This window comes from Bos javanicus, chromosome 6 (genome assembly GCF_032452875.1).
Source record: "Bos javanicus breed banteng chromosome 6, ARS-OSU_banteng_1.0, whole genome shotgun sequence".
Classification (NCBI taxonomy): domain Eukaryota; kingdom Metazoa; phylum Chordata; class Mammalia; order Artiodactyla; family Bovidae; genus Bos; species Bos javanicus.
Genome location: NC_083873.1, coordinates 6,938,105 through 6,959,849, shown reverse-complemented (window position 1 = coordinate 6,959,849; position 21,745 = coordinate 6,938,105). Strand labels below are relative to the sequence as shown.

General features: G+C 43.4%; 1 protein-coding gene across 3 annotated transcripts in view; it reads right to left on the bottom strand.

Annotated features, from left to right (window-relative positions):
- SEC24D (SEC24 homolog D, COPII coat complex component) overlaps window positions 1-21,249 on the bottom strand; it is a 115,131-nt gene extending 93,882 nt beyond the window's left edge. Inside the window, exons 1-6 of one of the 3 annotated variants that reach the window (XM_061421164.1) lie at window positions 21,167-21,249; window positions 18,824-18,982; window positions 9,399-9,528; window positions 3,874-4,022; window positions 2,332-2,607; window positions 1,661-1,791 (exon numbers count right to left, since the gene is read on the bottom strand). In XM_061421164.1, the coding sequence (XP_061277148.1) occupies window positions 1,661-1,791; window positions 2,332-2,607; window positions 3,874-4,022; window positions 9,399-9,528; window positions 18,824-18,941 (804 nt within the window). In that variant the 5' untranslated portion in view covers window positions 18,942-18,982; window positions 21,167-21,249. Of the gene's footprint in view, window positions 1-1,660; window positions 1,792-2,331; window positions 2,608-3,873; window positions 4,023-9,398; window positions 9,529-18,823; window positions 18,983-20,388; window positions 20,471-21,166 lie in introns of those variants that run through there. The other 2 variants (XM_061421166.1, XM_061421165.1) reach the window with 2 other exon arrangements.
- Between the last annotated feature and the right edge of the window lie 496 nt (window positions 21,250-21,745).

Here is a 21,745-nt window from a genome sequence, read left to right as displayed (position 1 = left end):
ATAAATAATATAAAATATAAACATAGTATCTCTTAGTGCTCTTTAGTCTCTTTCTAAATTTTTCTACTTATGTTTATAAAACCACTTCAAAGATGAAAGTTAACTGTAAACGATTTCTTTCTTACTCCAAAGGAGTTTACATCCCTGCTCAGAGCCACAAGATGTCCAGTTTCTGAGGCAAACATTTATATCCCTCCACCACTGACGTCAGGCTTTGATATACGACTTGCTTCAGCCAAGGACGTGTGAGTGATTTTGATGTGTGTTACATCTGACTGGAAGCTTTAAGAGCTATTGCACCTTTTAACCAGTTTTCCTCCTTTTCTCCCTTTATCATGATAATACATGTCCCCATTAGGTATACCCCTTCACTTTGGATTCTGGAGTGATAAGGGCATATGGAGCAGAATCTAAAATCAAACTGCAGCTAATGCAGCTTACAGGTAACCTAGGTGATAAATAAATCTTTGTGGATGTAAGCTAAATTGAGGACTGTTTGATATGCAGACTAAACCTAATAAAGCTGACTGATATAGTTACTAAAGAGTACTCTTCTAAAGAAACTCACTTCAGTGGAGGAGAATAAGTTATAGCTCTAATTTTATTTAAACCAGTTTTTAAAAATACGTAAAATACTTTTGGGGAAACAGTAGAAACAGTGTCAGACTTTATTTTTGGGGCTCCAAAATCACTGCAGATGGTGATTGCAGCCATGAAATTAAAAGACACTTACTCCTTGGAAGGAAAGTTATGACCAACCTAGATAGCATATTCAAAAGCAGAGACATTACTTTGCCAACAAAGGTCCATCTAGTCAAGGCTATGGTTTTTCCAGTAGTCACGTATGGATGTGAGAGTTGGACTGTGAAGAAAGCTGAACGCCAAAGAATTGATGCTTTTGAACTGTGGTGTTGGAGAAGACTCCTGAGAGTCCCTTGGACTGTGAGGAGATCCAACCAGTCCATTCTAAATGAGATCAGCCCTGGGTGTTCTTTGGAAGGAATGATGCTAAAGCTGAAACTCCAGTACTTTGGCCACCTCATCCGAAGAGCTGACTCACTGGAAAAGACTCTGATGCTGGAAGGGATTGGGGGCAGGAGGAGAAGGGGACGACAGAGGATGAGATGGCTGAATGGCATCACCGACTCGATGGACGTGAGTTTGAGTGAACTCCAGGAGTTGGTGATGGACAGGGAGGCCTGGCGTGCTGCGATCCATGGGGTCGCAAAGAGTCAGACACGACTGATTGACCGAACTGAACTGAAAATACTTTGTACTTTCACTCCTATGGGTGTCCTGAAAGGATCTTTTAGTTTCTGAAAATAGCATTTTTATATAGATATATTTTTACTACAAATGAATCATTAACTATCAATAAATACTGCTGATATACATGAGAATAAACATCAGTGGATCCTGCCAAGATTACATGATACCAAACAAGCCCACATAGGCTGCCTCTCTCATGGAGACCTCTGGTATACCATGACGCGCCCTCCCCACCCCGGACATCCACAGAGGGAAATGAGCCTCACCCACGTGATGGGTATTGTGCTCGGACGATAAAGGACAGGGTAAACGCTGACAGACTGAAGAGCTTCTGAGAACACTGAATGAAGAGTGGGTTCTTCGTGAGGGAGACGGAGAGCAGAGCACTTACTGGGCTGGGAACAGAGTCGGGATCCAGCTTCTTCTGGGGCTGCGGTGGGCCGGCCATCTGTGCAGGCCCTCCTGGGAACCCTCCCGGGTAGGAGAGCTGTGCACCTGCCACTGGGGGCCCGTAGTTAGCTGCTTGGAAGAAAGTTTAAAAAGAAATGACTATAACCCCAAAACGCAGATGGAGGGCTCACTGACAATACTATGCTGTTCAGTCGAGAATGCTGCATTTCTTATATTAAATAAGGCAGGGAATTAAAACAAACATCTACAGTTCTCCTCTTCTTTTTACTGGTTACACTATTCAAAAATAGTAAGGGATAGATGTCTAGTACGGAGAAGGCAGTGGCACCCCACTCCAGTACTCTTGCCTGGAAAATCCCATGGACGGAGGAGCCTGGAAGGCTGCAGTCCATGGGGTCGCTGAGGGTCGGACACAACTGAGCGACTTCACTTTCACTTTTCACTTTCATACAATGGAGAAGGAAATGGCAACCCACTCCAGTGTTCTTGCCTGGAGAATCCCAGAGACGGGGGAGCCTGGTGGGCTGCCATCTATGGGGTCGCACAGAGTCGGACACAACTAAAGTGACTTAGCAGCAGCAGCAGCAGTAACATAGAAACAAACCTGATTCCCAATTAAGGGTACCCCCAGGTAACCTGAGGCGACCTTACCCTGCTGTGCAGGATATCCAGGGCCCAGGGTCTGTCCTGGGAGAGGCGTGGGCTGGTACTGGGCGTTCGGAGGAGCAGGCCCAGGGAGCCCGTCTGCTCTGTGCGTTGACGGAGGCAAGGGTGAGGCACCGGGACCGTTGAGCGCAGTGGGCGGTGGGGGCAGAATCTGAGATCCAGGCTGCAAAATGGATGGTTGTGGAGGCTGTGGAGGCCCCTGGAATGATGCTGCTGACACAGGGCCAGGTGGGCCCTGACTTGGGGGGGCCACCCCTGAACCTAGGCAAAAACAGAAGACCAGCCGACCTAAATACCATACTCCGCAACTCTTTCACTTCTACCACATATATACAACAGGGACACTCCTTTTCCTGAGTAAAGCAAGAAGGCACTCTTACAAGTCAATTTTTCCCCCACAGGAAGAAATCATCATTTGGAAAGTAACACAAATCCTATTTGGGGTATTTAATACAAGTGAAGAATTTTAAAAGAGCTACATTTATAATGATAGAAAATTAGAGGGATAAATTTTAACTCAGTTGCATCCACTTTTCATGATACATGGCATTAATTATCATGAAAAGTGGACTGGAAGCCTGGCGTGCTGCAGTCCACGGGGTCACAAAGAGTAGGACACGACTGGGCAACTGAACTTTGTCTGGTGCAGAGTATAGAAAACCATACAGAAGAAAAAAATTTTTTACATAACAAGCATTATTTACTCAGGTCAATAAATTATTTGCATCCTGTGCTTGACTTGATAGAATGGATTTTGGAAGTAGGAAGAAGTAACGAAGGAGAAGGGACTGGCAACAAAAATTCTATCCAGTCATATTTGAAGTTGTAGAACCAGATTATTTCTTCCTTCCCCTGATTATGTGAAACTGAGTTGCTGCTTTGAAGATTTATCCATTTTGAAACCAGTAAAAGGAAATATTCTGAGGGGAGTTTTACTGATACTTTTAAGAAACTAACTATAAGTAATGAAAACATTGGTCATCCAGATCAATGGCTGACCCTGCTGTTGTCCCAGAGAACATGTCCATGGCTCCTAAAATAGCATTTCTACTGATGAACATCTCAGTACTGTAACTGTCTTCTCTATTAATCTTTTCTGCCTCACATCTGAGCTTCCATTCCTCCCATGATCTAAATGCAGAATTTAAAATGCACTGTGAAACTAAGAATATTATATTTTTGATTTGTGAGCCTCACAATAAACACAGGGTTAAAACTTACATTTCTTAAAGTAATTTCACTGTTCTAATGTTTATTTGTGAAGTCAGTATTTTTTGTTTTTTATTGGTGTAGTGTTGAATGTAAGGCATTCTGCGGGTCCTTCACTTACCTTGAAATAAATGGCAGCATAATTTGGAAAAAAAAATTACTGCCATACATAATACAGATAATTTATATGAAAACGTCCAAAATTAGTTCAATATGGTATACCAGAGATATTTCTATTTTGAATCTGAGGGAAAAGTTTCTTACTGAAAATACTCATGAGACAAGGCAGTCAATAATCATGAAAAATGAAATTGTTACCATAGCTGTTAATGTGCATAGCATTGAGCTGACTGCCCAGCTGGGCGACGGACGAAGTGGACCCTGGACTTGGATATGACGACTGTGTTGAGGGCGAGTATGGTGGGTAGGCGGGGGCCGCACTGTTGACAGGTGGAGGGCCAGGAAATCTGAGGGAGAAAAGGGGTGTTAATGTTGCACGCAAATGACATACAACAACTTGCAAAGTTCAATCAGCCTGTCTAGTGGGCACTAGGAAAACCACTGATATTGTATGATACATCTTTACCCTCGACATGAGCTCAAAATCAATCATGTAGCACCATCCCATATTTATGTTCACATGCTAAAGATATCAAGACACATGGCCAAAAAAAAAAAAAAATTCTAATGGTCATCACTTAACAAGTTTTGGAAATCAATTTAGGAAGCTGAGTCCATTAGAAATCATCTATACTAGGGCTAATGATCAATCGGACAGAAACCAAGAAAACTAAAATGCTTTGTTTGTTGACTGTATCTTTATGATCACTTAGAATTAAGTTTTTGAGAACTGTGTTAAAGATATGCTTTGTAAATCCATTGCTTCATAAAAAGAAATCATTTCATTTTTTTCAAAAAATTATGCTCTTTGTCTTTTTCTGAAAACTCATTCATGGGGTTTCATAGGTAACAGGAAACATTTGCACACAGGCAGAATGTGCGTATGCTACAGAACACGTTAGGGACTGTAGTGTGAGGTCCAGCAACAGGGTTTGGGCTAACCAGAGAAGGCGGGCAGTATTATTCATTCTTTCGAGAAAAAACATTTCCCCAACATGTTCAGAAATATTTCATAGATGTTAACAATATTTCTTAAATATAAAATCCTGTGAATCACTTTTAAAGAGATAGTACAGACAGGATGAAATACGTTTCAAATAGAAGTAGGACAAGCATCCTCAAGTATTTCTTAACAAAAGGTTAAAGATCTAAAATACGGAACGAGAGACTGAACAACCATTAGCTATTACTTTTTGACCCATAAATGCCAACTTATCATTCACTGCCTAATACATATCCTAGGAGTTAGGCATCAGAAATTCACAAATTTTTTTTCTGACCAACCTAACTCTTAAACAGATTGGATTTTTTAAATTAATCAATTTTAATTGGAGGATGATTACAATATTGTGGTGGTTTTGCCATATATCAACATGAGTCAGTCAAGCAATATTATCAACTTAAAAGTAAAAATAAAATAGTATTGAAAGGATAACTTTTATTAAATAACTTTTTAATAAAAATATTTTTAAAAGCTCTGATACACATATGAAAAGATTAACAAAACATCTTAAACATACAAAGTGGTTTAATATTTTTCAAGTTTCATTACTTTTCAAAATTAGTTTATTCAAGGCCATGTGGATCTCAGAGCTTCAGTGAGAATCCAGGCCCCTGATTCCTAACCTAAAGACTTGCTGTGTGAACTGGGACAAGCCATGTAATTCCTTGTAGCTCTCAGTTTTCAATCCATAAAAATGGAATGGTCCCTTTCCTGCTCTAAATACAATGTGGTTAGAATTAAAAATCATACAGATTTAAGTATTTCTCATTGATTACTCCATTCAGCATGTTTCTTGGTTAAGAAACATTTACTTTTTTTTTGCAAAAATGAATTCTATTTCTATATACTAGCAACATACAATGAGGAAGTGAAAGTTTAAAATACACCATTTATAATACCATTGAAAAACATACAATATTGGGACTGAATTTAACAAAATAAGTGCAAAACCTCTATATGAGAAGATATAAATTATTGCTAAGAGAAATTAAACTAGACTTAAATAGAGGAATATACTTGTTTATGAATCAAAAGATTCAAAGTTATTAAGATATCAATCCTTTTCAAGTTAAATCTATAGATTTAACACAATTATAATGAAAATTAGAATAGAAAAGCTCCAATTACATATTTTAATTAACTGTTTCATTGAATGTCAGAAGAGGTAATCAAAAAGGACCATAAAGGATTATAACCTGAGGATTAATAAAATATGAGAACTGAGCCTCGGTTTCACCCCAAACCTCTCAAGAGATGACTCAGCTGTCTGTGGTCTGCTCAACCTCAAACACTTTTCATCTTCAAGTTAACAACAAACTGCCTAAGAAGTGAGTGACGTGCTAAAGTTTGTTAGAATCTGGAGATAAGGTACCAAATTTTTCAAGATTAGATAGATACAAAATCTAGATTTTTAAATACTAAGCCCATTGAATAAGATAAAAGCTCTGCCAAACCATCATTGCTTTACACATACACACAAAAAAGAAAAAGAAAACAACGATGTGTTCCTCTTATTTTTCTTGTTTTCTACTTTTCCATTGAAACCAATTTCTTGGTAGAGTCACCCTAGTAATAGCTTCAATTTGGGAAGACAAGTCTCCTTCCCACCTTCCCTCTCATGTAATTTCCCATTTCTTGGGTCAAAATAGAACACTTACAATTAAATTTTCCCTTAATAATTAAAAAATGGAACTTTAGGTTATAGATTTTATATAAGAAATTAATCCCACCCAGCAGTAACACACTGTAGAGAACTTTAGTACCATTTACAATTTTAAGACATTTATTTTGCCTCAGCCAAGATAAAAAAGCCAAATGACTAGGTATGATTTTTAAGTTTTAGAAAACTTTGAAATAGCAATATTTAAAAATAAAAATCATGATTTTAAAATTTAAGTCAGCATAATGACTTTATTCAACAGTTTAGATGTGGTAAAAAGTGAAAAGACTTCTAGGATGGGTCCTCTCAGGACAAATGACTCCTTGAAGTGCTATGATCATCACAAAAAGGCCACATGTGACCTTTGCTCTCTGACAACCCCTGTCATCAGGCTGGAATGACTCATCAGCACAGTCACTGGGCCCTTTGCCCTGCACTGAACTGCAGACACAGAAATGCGTCCTATGAGGCTAGGGAGTCTCAACACAGGCTCAGCCTGAACACCAGATCTCTCCTTTTTTTTAACTTTTTAGTTTGTGTTAGGGTATAGCTGATTAACAAAGTTTGATAGTTCCAGGTGAACAGCAAAGGGACTCTCCCAAGCTCCCTAACTATCCCTTACGCCCATCTTTCCCCACCGTCAACCATAAATTCAGTCTTTATAGCTCCATTTCCAACCTTTAATTCAGTTTAAGCTGAAGCAATTAAACAGTACAGGAGGAGAAAGAGATGGGGCAAAATCTGTCAGTGTCTCCCTAGGAATCACAATATAGGCAGATTCTTCAACTGAGCTGTGATAGGTAGCTGCACTGAGCTAGCAGGCAGGGCAAGCAACAGACCAGAGACTTTCCAAGTCCAGTGAGCTGGTGTCAATAACGGCTAATGCACATTGCCTTTGATGGGCGCTGTGCGCAGTGCGAGGTTCTCTGCATGGATTAATGACCAAAATCCTCACCAGCACATCTTTACTGCTACACCTGTGATGAGGAAACCAAGGCACACAGAGGTAGAGCAACTTGTCCAGCCAGAACTGCCTGAGCCACAAGTATCACACACGCCCGACCCTACCATCTCTGCTACTCATCACTGTGGCAGATGCCGTGCAGAGCGCACAGCCACACAGCCAAGATCGTTCTGATGGCCAAGTCCATGATTTACCTGGGCTTCCCTAGTGGCTCAAAGGAGACCAGGCCCAGTCCCCAGGTCGGAAAGATCCCCTAGGGAGGAGAACGGCAATCCACTCCAGCATAGAATTCCATGGACAGAGGAGCCCGGGGGGCTACAGTCCACGGGGTTGCAAAGTGTCGGACACGACTGAGTGACTAACACACACACACACACACACACAAGCAACCTAATTCAAGCCAAACAAGTGGAAATAACCAAAAAGTTCAAAGCAATCTAGGCTATTTCTGGTGACTCGAATTTTAACTTCAAAGCGACTGTTCTATTTTTGCATTTCTTTAAAAAAATAATCTGACCTGCTTGACAGTTCACAACAATGTACTTCTCCAGAACATCTTGCCTATATTCAGGACTGAGCATTCTATTTCTTCATTTTACAAGTGAGGAAAATGAGATCTAGAGGCCTAGGAATGTCACCAGCATCACAAGGGTAATGAACCAGAGGTAGCGTCTGGGTTCAACCTTCGCGTCCTCCCCGCAGGCCCCACTGCTACACTGTTGAGACAAGGGGCCGGAGGGGCATGTCCTGAACTGGGGCCTTGGACTTCATGCTCCGTGTTCAAAGCACAGTCCCATGGAAACCAAATTTCTTAGACTCACTCATCCAGTGATCCCTACAATAACCTTCACTGCATCTCAGAGCTACCGTTTCAATGGAAAATGTTATCAGAACAAGAACCAGGAAATGACAGCCTCATGAATGCCCTGTCAGTGATGATTTAAACTGTGCCAGAGGGGGTGTCCCCATCAACAGGGACTAGGTCTCGAAAGGGTAACCCAAGGGCCTCACTACTGGCAGGGTCCAGAGCCCTCCAGAGGGCCCACTCCCCGCCCCAGCCCCAATCCTGCAGCCTGACAACCTAGGGAAGGGATCTGGGAACACAGCCTCTGGGTAATCCTTGGACAAATACCAATGTAAAGACTGTCTACCGTTTACCACTGGGATTCTCAACAGCAACACCTCACAGGACACACGGCAATGGGATTCCAGCCAGGAAGGTGTGAGGTGGGTTCCCCCTGCAGGGCACAGTCCCAAGCGGCTGCAGGGCTCCCAGCATGTCCCACATCCCACACCCTGGCTTCTCCGGGCCCACCTCCCACTTCTCCCTTCCTTAATTTATAAACACAAACAGATTGATTTCCCGGGTTGTTTTTAGTATCGCCCTGCCTTTCAAGAGTCCTTCACTGGCATCTGTGTGCCTTCCACATCAAATCCACAGTCCTCACCACTGGCCGAAATCTGATTTAATTTTTTTTAAGTATTTATTCAGCACCTACTGGCATTGAACTCAGTTCTGTAAAGGATTTAAGGGAACAGATGATTTAAAATTCCACTGGAGAATATAAAGCACAGACATCTAAAGGAATTAGAGATTAATACAAAGCACTAAGATGAACATGGGCTTCCCTGGTGGCTCAGTGGTAAAGAACCGACCTGCCAACGCAGGAGACGTGGGTTCAATCCCTGGATTGGGAAGAGCCCCTGGAGAAGGAAATGGCAATCCACTCCAGTATTCTTGCCTGAGAAATCCCATGGACTGAGGAGACTGGCGGATAGAGTCCGTGGGGTCGCAGAGTCGGACACAACTTAGCAACTGAGCATGCATACACACAAGATGAATACAATTCCAAACTAAAAGCTACTGACACAAGTCATTTTCATTATTTTTTTAAACTGTATTGGTATTTTATTTATTAGCACTGGTTATTTCAATGTCCTAACTTTTTTAAACGCTTTGTTTCCTGACTGTTTTCCAATAGATCCTTTCGAGGCATCGAGAGGTCAAAGTTTCAATCGACAAACCTGCACATCCAAAAGGGACCTGTGAGACAGTCTCAGCAGATGACACAGATGGGGGTTAGCCTCTAGCTCACCTTTGTGGAGGAGGACCTTGCGCATGAGCTCCGTTCTGGCCGAACTGATGGGGTCCAGGAGGCGGATGGCCCTGAGGCAACATCCCCCCAGGGGGAGCTGCCCCCAGAGGCCCCGCCGGCTTTATCATGCCTGCAAGGGAAGGACAGGAGCTTAGAAGAGTGTGAATGTGCAGGGAGAGAGAACACAAAGGTAACAGGTCAAAAATGGAAAGCAGGAGGGGCAGAACGGGTTAGGACAGGGTCTCCTTCACACTTGCTTTCGCCAGCACAGACTCACCCACACCAGGCTGCGGCATCACTGACCGCCACAGTGACAGGAGTGCGGACACCACTTTAACCAGAAACTAAAACAGAAGCAAATCTTTGTGTCTGGTAGAGAGGCACCCTGACAGAAATGCACCATCACATAAAGACTGCCCGAGTACACAGTGAAATGCGCCCACTGGGTATCAGACTGCAAATCGGGGGAGAAAAACAGTATGAGGCCTCGCAAAGCGTAGTAACTCTAACTACAGGGGGAAAGGACCTCTGAAAATGCCTGAGTTACAGCATGAGGAAAGTGAATGGAGAACGGCATCTGTTTCTCCCATGGATCCAGAGCATGGACCTCAGAGTTAATCATTTTTCCAGGATTCCCACGGGCTGGGTGACAAGCAGCTGAGGGCCTGCTCAAGTCATCTCAGTTTCTCATACAAACTACGAGACCACACGTGATGAAGATGCTCCCAGCAGTGCCCGTTTTAACTTACAAGCACCTCTTCTGCAACAGAGATCTTTAAAAGTTTCTCTTTAAAACTGTTCTCAAACATTTTTTCTCTCCTTCTTCTTACAGAGAAATGGTGGTAAAGGAGAAAAATCACTGAGCTTGGGTTAGAGCAGTGTGATGCCCCATCCAGCCAGGCTGGGCAAGAAGTTTACCTCTGTGGGCCTCAGTTTCCCCTCACTGCAGAAGGAAAGGTTCAAACATGATTACCTGTGACACCCCTTTCAGACTTCAGCAAAGAAAAAAGAGAAAAAGTACATTTCTTCTATGTGTTTGTCCCTACTCCCATTCTGCTTGCTTTTGTTCCAGATCATTCAACTTTTCTTCTTCTAATTTTTATTGGAGTATAGTTGGTTTACTATGTTGTGTTAGTTTCAACAGCACAGCAAAGTGAATCAGTTACTATACATAACTCACTCTTTTTTTAGATACTTTCCCCATATAGACCATTACCGAGTACAGTAGAGTTCCCTGTGCTGTAGAGTAGATCCTTATTAGTCACCTGTTTTATATATAGTAGAGTGCATACGCAGAGAAGGCGATGGCACCCCACTCTAGTACTCTTGCCTGGAAAATCCCATGGACAGAGAAGCCTGATGGGCTGCAGTCCATGGGGTCGCTAAGAGTCGGGCGTGACTGAGCGACTTCACTTTCACTTTCCACTTTCATGCATTGGAGAAGGAAATGGCAACCCACTCCAGTGTTCTTGCCTGGAGAATCCCAGGGATGGGGGAGCTTGGTGGGCTGCCGTCTATGGGGTCACACAGAGTCGGACACGACTGAAGTGACTTAGCAGCAGCAGCAGCAGCAGAGTGTATGTGTTAGTCCCAATCCCCCAGTTTACCCTGCCTCTGCTCTGCTCCCTGGTAACCACAAGTTTTCTTTCTCTCACTCACTTTACTTTTGACCCCATTCTCCTCTCTGGCACTGTCACCAGTGACCTCCTGGCTGCCTTCTGTGAACTCTTCCATTTGACCTCACAGTGGTATTTCATACTCAACATTTCCTTTCTTCTTTCTTTTTTTTTTTTCCTTTCTTCTTTCATCTTCCGAGAAAGTTTATTCCCTTAGAGAGTAAGGAAAGTGACTGGATGACCCTACAGTGGCCCAGGAAGAATTTCTTATGTGGTCATAATAACCCTCTGAAGGGCATGCTCTCAGATGCCTGGGTAATCCAGAATGAAACATAGCCAGTGAAGTAGCAGTAGTCATGAATAATATTAGTGAAACTTATACAAAGGTTTCTTTTCTTAAAACTGATTTCCTCAAACTTAAGAAAAAATTTATATTAACTTTACCGTCACAGTTTTTTTTAGCCATTTTCCATATACCAAGAACAAAAACAACAAATATTATTCTTATTTTTACATACAGTTTATACCTCGAATCCAGCAGAGTTAGAAAAACATGAGACTTATAGCCATACAGACTGGAGTCTGCATTCTTCCTGTATCACTAAACACCTGAGACCCTAAAAAGATACTTTTTTTTCTTTCAGAACCTAAACTTTTAACACCGTACCATGGCAACACTGTCCCCTGTCTCTGTGGATCATTCTGAGAATTAAACTAGGTAATGGGCATAGGAGCATCCAGAACAATGTCAGATATATAAAGGGAATCTCCCAAGAAATCTTAGTTTCTTCACCCTGGTCATACCTTTTGTCTCCTTTTTTCCAAAGATTTATCAATATAGTCTAACAAGATACATATATCATAATTATATGCACTCTTGTATTTTCATTCTTAAAACATTATTTTGGACAAAAATAGAAAATCTACAACACTAGCACTAATGCAGTAATAATTAAAGGCACTTCAAGAATCCAAAGATATTCTCATTCCTTAAATAGGTATGCAAACAGCAGTTTCATCAGCAGCTCTCATACAGCATCAAAAACTAGTTCTCGGAGTTATTCATGCCCTGGTATTTTCATGTGTACATGAGACGCATATATTTATAAACCTGTTTCTAAAAACCAAACCAAACCAAAAACAGTTCTTACACACTCAAGCAGAAATCTTACTAAAAGATTCTTTCCCTTTTATTTTGGAAATCAACTCTGTAGCAATGATTCAAATTCATTCTTGTTCAACATACATTTAGTGTACCTTTGAGGCACTTAGAGCTCTTAGGGAACAGACTACCATGTAAACAAACAGTTACAGCCCCTGGTGACAAGTGTAAAATGCAGAGGAACTACTTAACACCTCCTATGGGAATCAAGAAAAGTTTAGAGAGGAAGGCCTGCTCGTGGTGAATTCTGAACGGGCTGGAGCTGTCTTAGCACAGAGATAGGACAGGGGGTTCCAGGCAAGAGGCAAAGCTTAACTAAAGATCTGAGAGAGCGGGGTGTGATCAGGCAAAAGGTGAAGTGTTGACAGACGGTGGGGAAGTGGCCGGAGCAGAGGCTGTCCAGGTTGGCTGGGGTCAGATTACAAAGTCCCAGGTACCAATTGGACTCTATTCTCGGGGCAAAGGAAACCAGTATCACTGTTATCTGCACAGTCATAGTCTTTGGTCACATACCTGGCATTTTCATAACTGATCGGAGGTAAAGAGGAATCAGGTTATGAGAATTTCAGTATGAGAACCTTAATAGGAAAGCAAAACCATACCATGAGAAAGATCTAACTATGTTTACGCCCTCTTGATGAGGGTGAAAGAAGAAAGTGAAAAATCTTGCTTAAGACTCAACATTCAAAAAACTAAGATCATGGCATCTGGTCCCATCACTTCGTGGCAACTGGAGGGAGAGAAAGTGGAAACAGTGACAGACTTTATTTTCTTGGGCTCCAAAATCACTGCAGATGGTGACTGCAGCCATGAAATTAAAAGATGTTTGCTCCTTGGAAGAAAAGCTATAACTAACCTAGACAGCACATTAAAAAGCAGAGACATTACCATGCCGACAAAGGTCTGCCTAGTCAAAGCTATGGTATTTCCAGTAGTCATGCATGGATGTGAGAGTTGGACCATAAAGACGGCTGAGCACCAAAGAACTGATGCTTTCAAATTGTGGAAAAGACTCTTGAAAGTCCCTTGGACAGCAAAGAGATGAAACCAGTCAATCCTAAAGGAAATTGGTCCTGAATATTCATTGGAAGGATTGATGCTGAAGCTCCAATACTTTGCCTACCTGATGCAAAAAGCCAGCTCTCTGGAAAAGACTCTGATGCTGGAAAAGATTCAGGGCAAGAGGAGAAGGGGGCGGCAGAGGATTAGATGGTTAGATGGCATCGGTGACTCAATGGACATGAGTTTGAGCAAGCTCTGGGAGACAGTGAAGGACAGGGAAGCCTGACGTGCTGCAGTCCATGGGGCTGCAAAGAGTTAGACACGACTGAGTGTCTAACTCAGTCTGAACAACAACAACAATGTCCAAAGAAAAATATCTAAAATCATAAACTGGCCTTTAATGCAATGACTTTTTTACAGACTAGCTTACGCAATACCAATTCTAATTCCTCTCTGGCTTTCCTTTCCATGTGGTCCTGAGCTGGAAAGATGGAATCTCCATTTCCTAGACTCTTACAGGCTGGGCTGCCATGTGCTCTAGTGACGGCTCCCGTGTAGAAAGGCAATGCTCACTGGATGTCGGCTCCGTGACCGCAGAGTCCCAAGCCTGGTTCTCTGACTCTACTATTCTCTTAGCTTCCTGATACCCTTTTACAAATGTCTTTCTGCTAGACTGACCTCTGACCAAGACAACATCCCAGAAAAGCGTATCTTGGATTTGGCCCTGGATCTGACACACTGAAACCAAAATTAAAAAGCATTTGAGAAAGAAAGAAGTTTATCTAAAATAAACAAAGTCCCTATTATACGGGCAGAACCATAATGACTCATTTCTAAGGTGCTGTGGCTGGTGCTATTCCTACAAAAGTTCACTATTCATTAGAAGCCTCACCACAGGCCCTGGTTCCAGGACATCAACAGTTCCTGCTGCTCAGCTTCTAGACAAGTGGTCCTTCACCAAGGGTGATGCTGCTCCTGAAGGGACACTTGGTAAGGTCTAAGATTTCCGGTTGCGATGGCTTGGGACCCGGGGTGGGAGTAGAAGGGGGAGCACTGCTATCTGACGCTCCATAGAAGCCAAGGATGCTGCTAAAGGCCCTAGGATGCACAGCACGGCCTCCCACACCAAAGAATTAGCTGGCCCCAAACGTCAACAGTGCTGAGGACCCGAAACTGTGCTCCAGACAGCAGCGTGCCCACTGATTCCCTCCTCACAACTCTTTCTAACGCGGAATATAAATAAACAATATACGTGACCCTTCCCCACTTAAGATGCTTCACTGCACCCTACTGTCCTTAGAGCCACGGTGAACCTCTTGCAGGTCCTCAAAGGTGCCACCTCTCCAATCCCAGTGACCTGCCTCCCTCTCTGGCTGACCCTCACTCATCCTTCAGGTCCTTCCTTCCAGGAAGATTCCCTTCACCTGTAAGCCTTGGTTAGGTGCCCCTGCTGTGAGCTTCCATTCCACCCTCTACTTCCTCAAAATGGTTGGTCCCCTGCATTGTCACCATCAATTTCCTTAAAGCATGTCCCACTAGACAAGTCTGTACTGTCAGGATGGAGCTTGGGTTCGTTTTATTCATTGCTGCATCGCCACAGGTATTTTGCTCACCCAAGAGACCTGCTACATTGTCACTGCAGAGCACTAGCATCACATAACTGGCACAAAGGACAGTATGGTATGTAAGACATAGAAACCAAGACTTGGCACTGGCCAGATCTACGGTAGAACAGATAGTTCCAGGAACTACAGCTAAGTTCTCTGAGTCTGTCACAGAAAAAAACAGGTACACCAAAAGACTAGAAAAGAAGGTATGTGATGACTGAAGACTAAGAGATCTAAGGTCATTCAGCACAGAGAAAGATAGGCTAGGGTAATTTAGTGCCAGTTTTAAGTCATTAAACAAATATACCAGAATTTACAGAAGGGTATGTATACAGACAGAGTCTGATAGCCTGGTATCTGAGAACTGATAAGGAGAAAGAGGTTTAAATTAAAGCATGAGGATCTAATTCAACAAAATGGTGCTTTAGCACTGTGAACTCCTGAGTACTTGGCTGATGAATGCAGCAGCCGGTCGTCCACTCATTTGTTGAACGAACGCTGAGTGAGGACCTTTTGAACTGTTCAGGCACATCTGTGACACACAGTGCGGTAACTGGCAGCAAAGCCACACAGGGGTTGGAGAACACAGGAGGAGAAGGTTTATGAATGAGCTTGAGGAAGAACGGGAAGTGGTCAGAAACGTCAGCAAGCCCCACAGGTAAACTGAGTCTGGGGGAGGAGGGTAGGGCACACCCTGCGGGGAGATGGGTTAGAGGCCCTGAACAGAGGCACAGACCAGCTTCTGGAGGTGCCAGAAAGGCCTGAAACAGAAGAAAGTCAGAATTAGATTTACAGGCTATAAAAATCCCTCCAACACAGACCACCTGACCTGCTTCCTGAGAAACCTAAATGCAGGTCAAGAAGCAACAGTTAGAGCCGGACAAGGAACAACAGACTGGTTCCAAGTTAGGAAAGGAGTACGTCAAGGTTGTATATTCTCACCCTGATTATTTAACTTGTATGCAGAGTACATCATGTGAAATGCCAGGTTGGATGAATCACAAGCTGGAGTCAAGACTGCCAGGAGAAATGTCAATAACCTCAGATATGCAGATGACACCAGCCTTATGGCAGAAAGGGAAGAGGAAATGAAGAGCCTCTTGATGAAAGTGAAAGAGGAGAGTGAACAAACTGGCTTAAAACTCAACATTCAGAAAACTAAGATCATGGCATCTGGTCCCATTACTTCATGGCAAATAGATGGGGAAACAGTGACAGACTTTATTTTGGGGGGCTCCAAAATCACTGCAGATGGTGACTGCAGCCATGAAATTAAAAGATGCTTGCTCCTTGGAAGAAAAGCTATGACCAACCTAGACAGCATATTTAAAAAACAGAGACATTACTTTGCCAACAAAGGTCTGCCTAGTCAAAGCTATGGTTTTTCCAGTAGTCATATGGATGTGAGAGTTGGACCATAAAGAAAGCTGAGCACCGAAGAATTGATCCTTTTGAACTGTGGTGTTGGAGAAGACTCTTGAGAGTCCCTTTGACTGCAAGAAAATCAAACCAGTCAATTGTAAAGAAAATCAGTCTTGAAGTTTCATTGGAAGAACTAATGCTGAAGCTGAAACTCCAATACTCTGGCCACCTGATGTGAAGAACTGACTCATTGGAAAAGACCCTGAAGCTGGGAAAGATTGAAGGCAGGAGTAGAAGGGGAAGACAGAGGACAAGATGGTTGGATGGCTTCACTGACTCAATGGACATGAATGAGTTTGAACAACCTCCAGGAGTTGGTGATGGACAGGGAGGCCTGGCGTGCGGCAGCCCATGGTTTCTCAAAGAGTCGGACACGAGGGAGTGACTGAATGAACGGAACACAGGACTGGACTGTTTGGAGAAAGGCTGGAGAGAGGATGTGGTTAGGAGACAACCTTAGTCATCCAGGTGAGAGGTGGATGGTTGGAGCAAGAACAGTGACTACCGGTAGAAAGGAGGAAGCAGGAAGAAAAGATTGACAATCACCCCCAAAAGAATTTGGATTATAGAAGGTAAAAGGAGAGATTTTTTAAAACAGTGAGAAGTTCTAATTTAGATAGCTGAATGAATGATAGCTGCTCGGTGAGTATGGAATGCCAGAAAAAACATGCTTTGTGAAAAAATATACTAAGTTATTTTGGACATGATGAGTTTAATATACCCACCTAAACAGGTTGGCAACTGAAAATACAGATCTGGACCTTAAGAAAGTCATCTGGGCTGGAGGAAAAGATCTGAGAGACTAGCCCTTCATATGGAATAACACAGTTAAGGGAAAAATCTACAGAGAGGGAAAGAAGGGTGAAGCCAGAACAAAGAAGCAGAATCAGCACCACTTAACGGTCATGTGGGGAAGTGGGAACCCCTTAGAGGAGCTGTCCAGAAAGCCACCAAGAAAAATAAAAGGACAGAGTCATTGAAACCAAAGGAGAAAAGAGTTTTGTACAAACAAAAGCAGTAAACGGTGTCAAATTCAAGAGCACAAGACAGTGTCTACTGCCTTTGGTAACAGGAGGTCACCAACAACCCTAGTGGGAGAAGGGGAAGGGTGGACAGGACCCAGGCTATGGAGCAGAGAATACACTGAGCCATGGAGGGCTGCGAGGCAAGGATGGGGCATGAGGGAGTGGACTGAGGACTTAAGAAATGGCTGTGAAGAGAAGGAGGAAAAGTGAGTAACACTGAATGTTTTACTTAGGTTTCTATTCAAGTTTGCTGCTTGTTTTCTCAAGGGACTGCGGTGTGAATCCCAGTTACACCACCAGCTCTGTACCTTGGATAAATCATGGTATTTCAGACATCCAGTTTTCTTAGCTGCAAAATAGGGCTAATAATCTACTGAACAGCATTGAATGAGGGTTAAATAAAATTATACACATAATTCTTTTAGGGCCAGTTTATGATACATGATAAGCACTCAAAAAAAAAAAAAAAAGCAATGCATAATGATAATTATATATAAATGCTGAGGGGGAATGAACCACCAGACAGAAAAGAAATTGGAAAAAGATGGGTTAAATGGTTCTTACAGGACCCAGATCAAGAAATGTTATGGGGAGGACTGAACCTGGACAAGATGATGATGCCTCATCTGGAGGTTTTTAACACCCAGACTAAGTCAGAAGAGCGACTTCCACAGGAAATTCAGTCTCACAGCATCTTCTGCTGCAACTGTGCGTGGCTGCTACCATCAAGCCTCCCTAGAGGCTTTCCTCACCCCTGGCTGACTCTGCACTCCACACAAGCTACCCAGCAAGGCCTGGATCCTATATCCCTGAGTCAGTCCTAGTAAACCTCCAGAGATACTCAATTATTTATACACAGCCAGTCCCAAGAACTGTCTTTCACAAATATTTTTAGGGAATCTGGGGTCATCAGCACTGAAACAAGCTATTATTAGCCTCCCTGCCGACCCTGAAACTTGGCCCCTCAGGGCAGCGCCTTGAAAATGGGAGGTGATCTTATCATGTCAGCTGCCATAAGAGCAACAGGAGTCCCACTCCATGACTCCTTCTCCCACCTCTGCTCCAAAAACCAAGATTTCTTGCTGGGCACCAAATTTTAGGGCAACCAATATTATTCAATAATGATTTTAAAGCAAGGCCATGTTTTTATTATTATCATCACTGAATAAACTTCAGCATACAAATCTAATGAGATTTTTCCAATATTAGTATATGTATATATTTAACATACATATATTTAGTATATAGTGTATATACATACATATATACACATATATGTGTATGTATATATAATTTGTGGGGGTTTTAGTGTTTGTAATAACCTCACACTACCGGTTAATAATAAGAGCAAGTCTAACAGTAAAAACGAGACACTCAGGAAGTGTCTTTGTTTTCATCTATATTTAAAAAATAAACCTCTATGCAAAAACCAAAGTGATAAGGTAGGCTTTTCCAAATAATCCTATAAGCTCAAACCACTGCATTGTCTATAATTAACATTCAACTCTTCCAAAGCTGCTCTTTAAGAATATCTTATGTCTCCGAGCTTGAGATTCAATAATCACACACGCGTCAAAATAGTGCACCTTACCTGGTGGAGAACCTGCATGAGACGGGTCCCCATAGTGCCCATAATGCGGTGGAGAAAGGCCAATTCCAGGCTGGGACTGAGAATAGGGAGGTGTAGCCACATAAACTTGCTGGCTCATTATGAAAATATCATTCCAAGGAATAGTTCTATGAAAGAACCCTGTAACAGAAGGAAAAAGAAAAAACATCAACATGAGAGTTTGAGTCACTTAATGTTATTAAAAATATAAACACTGTTAATAAATATTTACAATAGTCTGAAGAAAGGTACAGTTATCAAGTACATGAGACAGCTTCATATCAAACAATATTATTTTCCCCTAAAAAGGCTCTAACCACAGCTCTATGGAACTCAGTAACTCATTTCCATAGCCCTAGGCAAGTGCACAGGCATTAAATCCTGAATAACAGCTGCCAATCCCTTTCTCATTGTAAGCCTAAACTGTGTCACAGAGAGTCTCTCATAAATGTATCTACTATCTTGGTGCCTTTTGTTTCCAGGGCCCTGTTTCAGCATAGAGAGTGTCACTGGCAATAACCACATGTCAATGTCACTGACTGACCAGACTTGCCAGTAGCCTGCAATTGGATGTTCTGACTTGTGTCATTTTAGTGCTATCCTAATTACTAACTTTAACCAGGCAGTTAGGATAACAGGGGAAAAAAAGTCCAACAGATACAGTAGAAAATAAGTTGATAATGGACTGATTTTATGAGTCATATATTGATGAAGCCAAGTGGCAGCCTACAACTATTTGAGAGTTGTCAGTGGTTTCTCAGGCAAAGACGACAGACTTTCTAATTTAAATACCACACCTCTAAGAATACATGCACATATATTTAAAGAATGAAGGGGGAAAAGTCCAATTGTACATGTGTTTAAGCACACACACACACAGCTCACAAATACAATAGATCCATCTTGATTCTATTCAGAACCAAAACATCAACATTTTTAAAGCTGACATTTTCCTCCAGGTTTCATAAAAGAAGAGGCATTTCATAGAACTAGTCTTAAAAAGAAAAATTATAACAGAAAAAGCTCTGAATCCCAGCAAGAGAAGTGGGTTTACACTACACATCTGCTCATCCTTAGCTGTGTGACACAGAATAAGCTGAAGAACCTCTCTGAGCGTCAGTTCTCTCTTACAAAATGAAGCTTCTAAAGCCTTTCCAGATAAAAAACAACGGTTCTGCAATTTCTTTCCACTTTCTTCACCCAGCATTGGAATATTTTTCCTTTTGCTATTTTACGATGCTATCTTATAAGGTCAGTGAAACCGGCTAAGGTTTGAAACATATTCAGGAAACTGCATTCATTTGGTTTCAATTTCATGTTAAACTATACGATTCCAAAATGAAAGCAACTGAAGTAAAAATACCGTAAGATCACTTTATTCTCCTTGGGAGGGGAGATCTAAAAAAGAGGAGTAATAGGCCCCTGGGTCCACTGTGTTACTGACAACACATCTTCCCTCCTCCCACTTAGCGGAGAGAGACGTGGCAGCCTGAGCTTGGGTCAAGCTCATCCAACCAAGTGCATTTAGGAAGTCAGCAGGAACACACCTACGCAGCAGCCTGTTGCTGAGTGACAGAAAGGAAAGGCAGGGATGTTCACTCCAAAGAGCAGGAAGCAGTCGGGTGCCTCTTCAACCGGTCCTGGCAAGGAATTTGCTTTCTCACTCAACCCAGTCTGCCACGTCAAACTTCCTCACACTGGAGCACCAAGTTACAGAAACCTGACTCAGCTTCAAGCGGCAACATGGCAGAAAGCCACTTGGCACGAGCAGGCCGAGCCTCAAAATCTGGGATTCCAAGCCCAGGACAACCCCCAGCCCGCTGTCATTCGCCCGTTCTCACCAGATGCACGTCTTACCCTGGACCCAGCTGGGATTTGGACAAATCAGTTTCACTGTCAGGCTGTCCCGAAGCTTGAGGATACATTTGCCATTATCACAAAATGAGTATTTCCAGCATTCCCTCCTTCCAAGGAAGGGGAAATTAAGTTGATACGGAGATAAAACACCGCGGGCAGTAACGCTGGAATACCGTGGCTACTGAGGACCCTAACCTGGGAGTTTCAGCATCCCCAGACACAAAGATACGGGCGCGGGGGCGGGTAAAAAATGCCTACGCCCACCCCCATCCCCCCGCCCCCCAGTATTAAACTACACGAAAGGACCGAAGGAGCAAAGCAGGAGGGCTCCTCCGCTGCCCCGCCACAGGTGAGCATCCTGTCTCTCGCCACCGCCCCACCGCACCCCCAAGCCTGGCACCGCAACCCCCACAACTGTGTCTGGGGAAGGGTCCCGCCGCAGCGCAGCCAGGCTGGGCGCGGCATTACCTGCTTGGCAGCCGCCCGCCGCCGGGCCTCTGAGAGCCCGCGCTCTGGCCGCAGTGCCGGCTGCCCGGGTGACCCTGCTCCCGCGGCGGCCGCTGCTCCCGCCGCGCCGCGCCGCGCCTCGCCCCGCGCCGGCGTCCCCGCAGGCTGGTCTAGCTCGCCGAGTTGCAGCCGGGCTGGGAACTGCCACGTCAAAGCCTCTCCCGGTGGCGCGCCCCCGGCGCCGGGCTCCGACCAGCGGCCGCGCTCCCGGCGGCGCGCGCGCACAGACGCCAGCGGGGCGGGGCGGGGGCGGCTCCTGCCGCCTGGCGCGGCGCGCGCTCTGGCTGAGCGTCCTCCTCTTTTTGCTCTTTTCTCCCCTTCCTGTTTTGTTTGTTGGTTCGTTTCCCTCCAGCAGGTCAAAGATATTAACGCTGTGGCTAAATTAGAGCCACAGTTTCACCGTGGATTCCCGTAGGAAGGAGGGAGTTTGTATTGAGGGTACATTCATTCATTCAACAGGTTGCAGGTTCAGCTGTTCATTCAATACGTATTACTTGAGTCATAATAATATTTACTAGTAACAATGATGCTTATAATAAT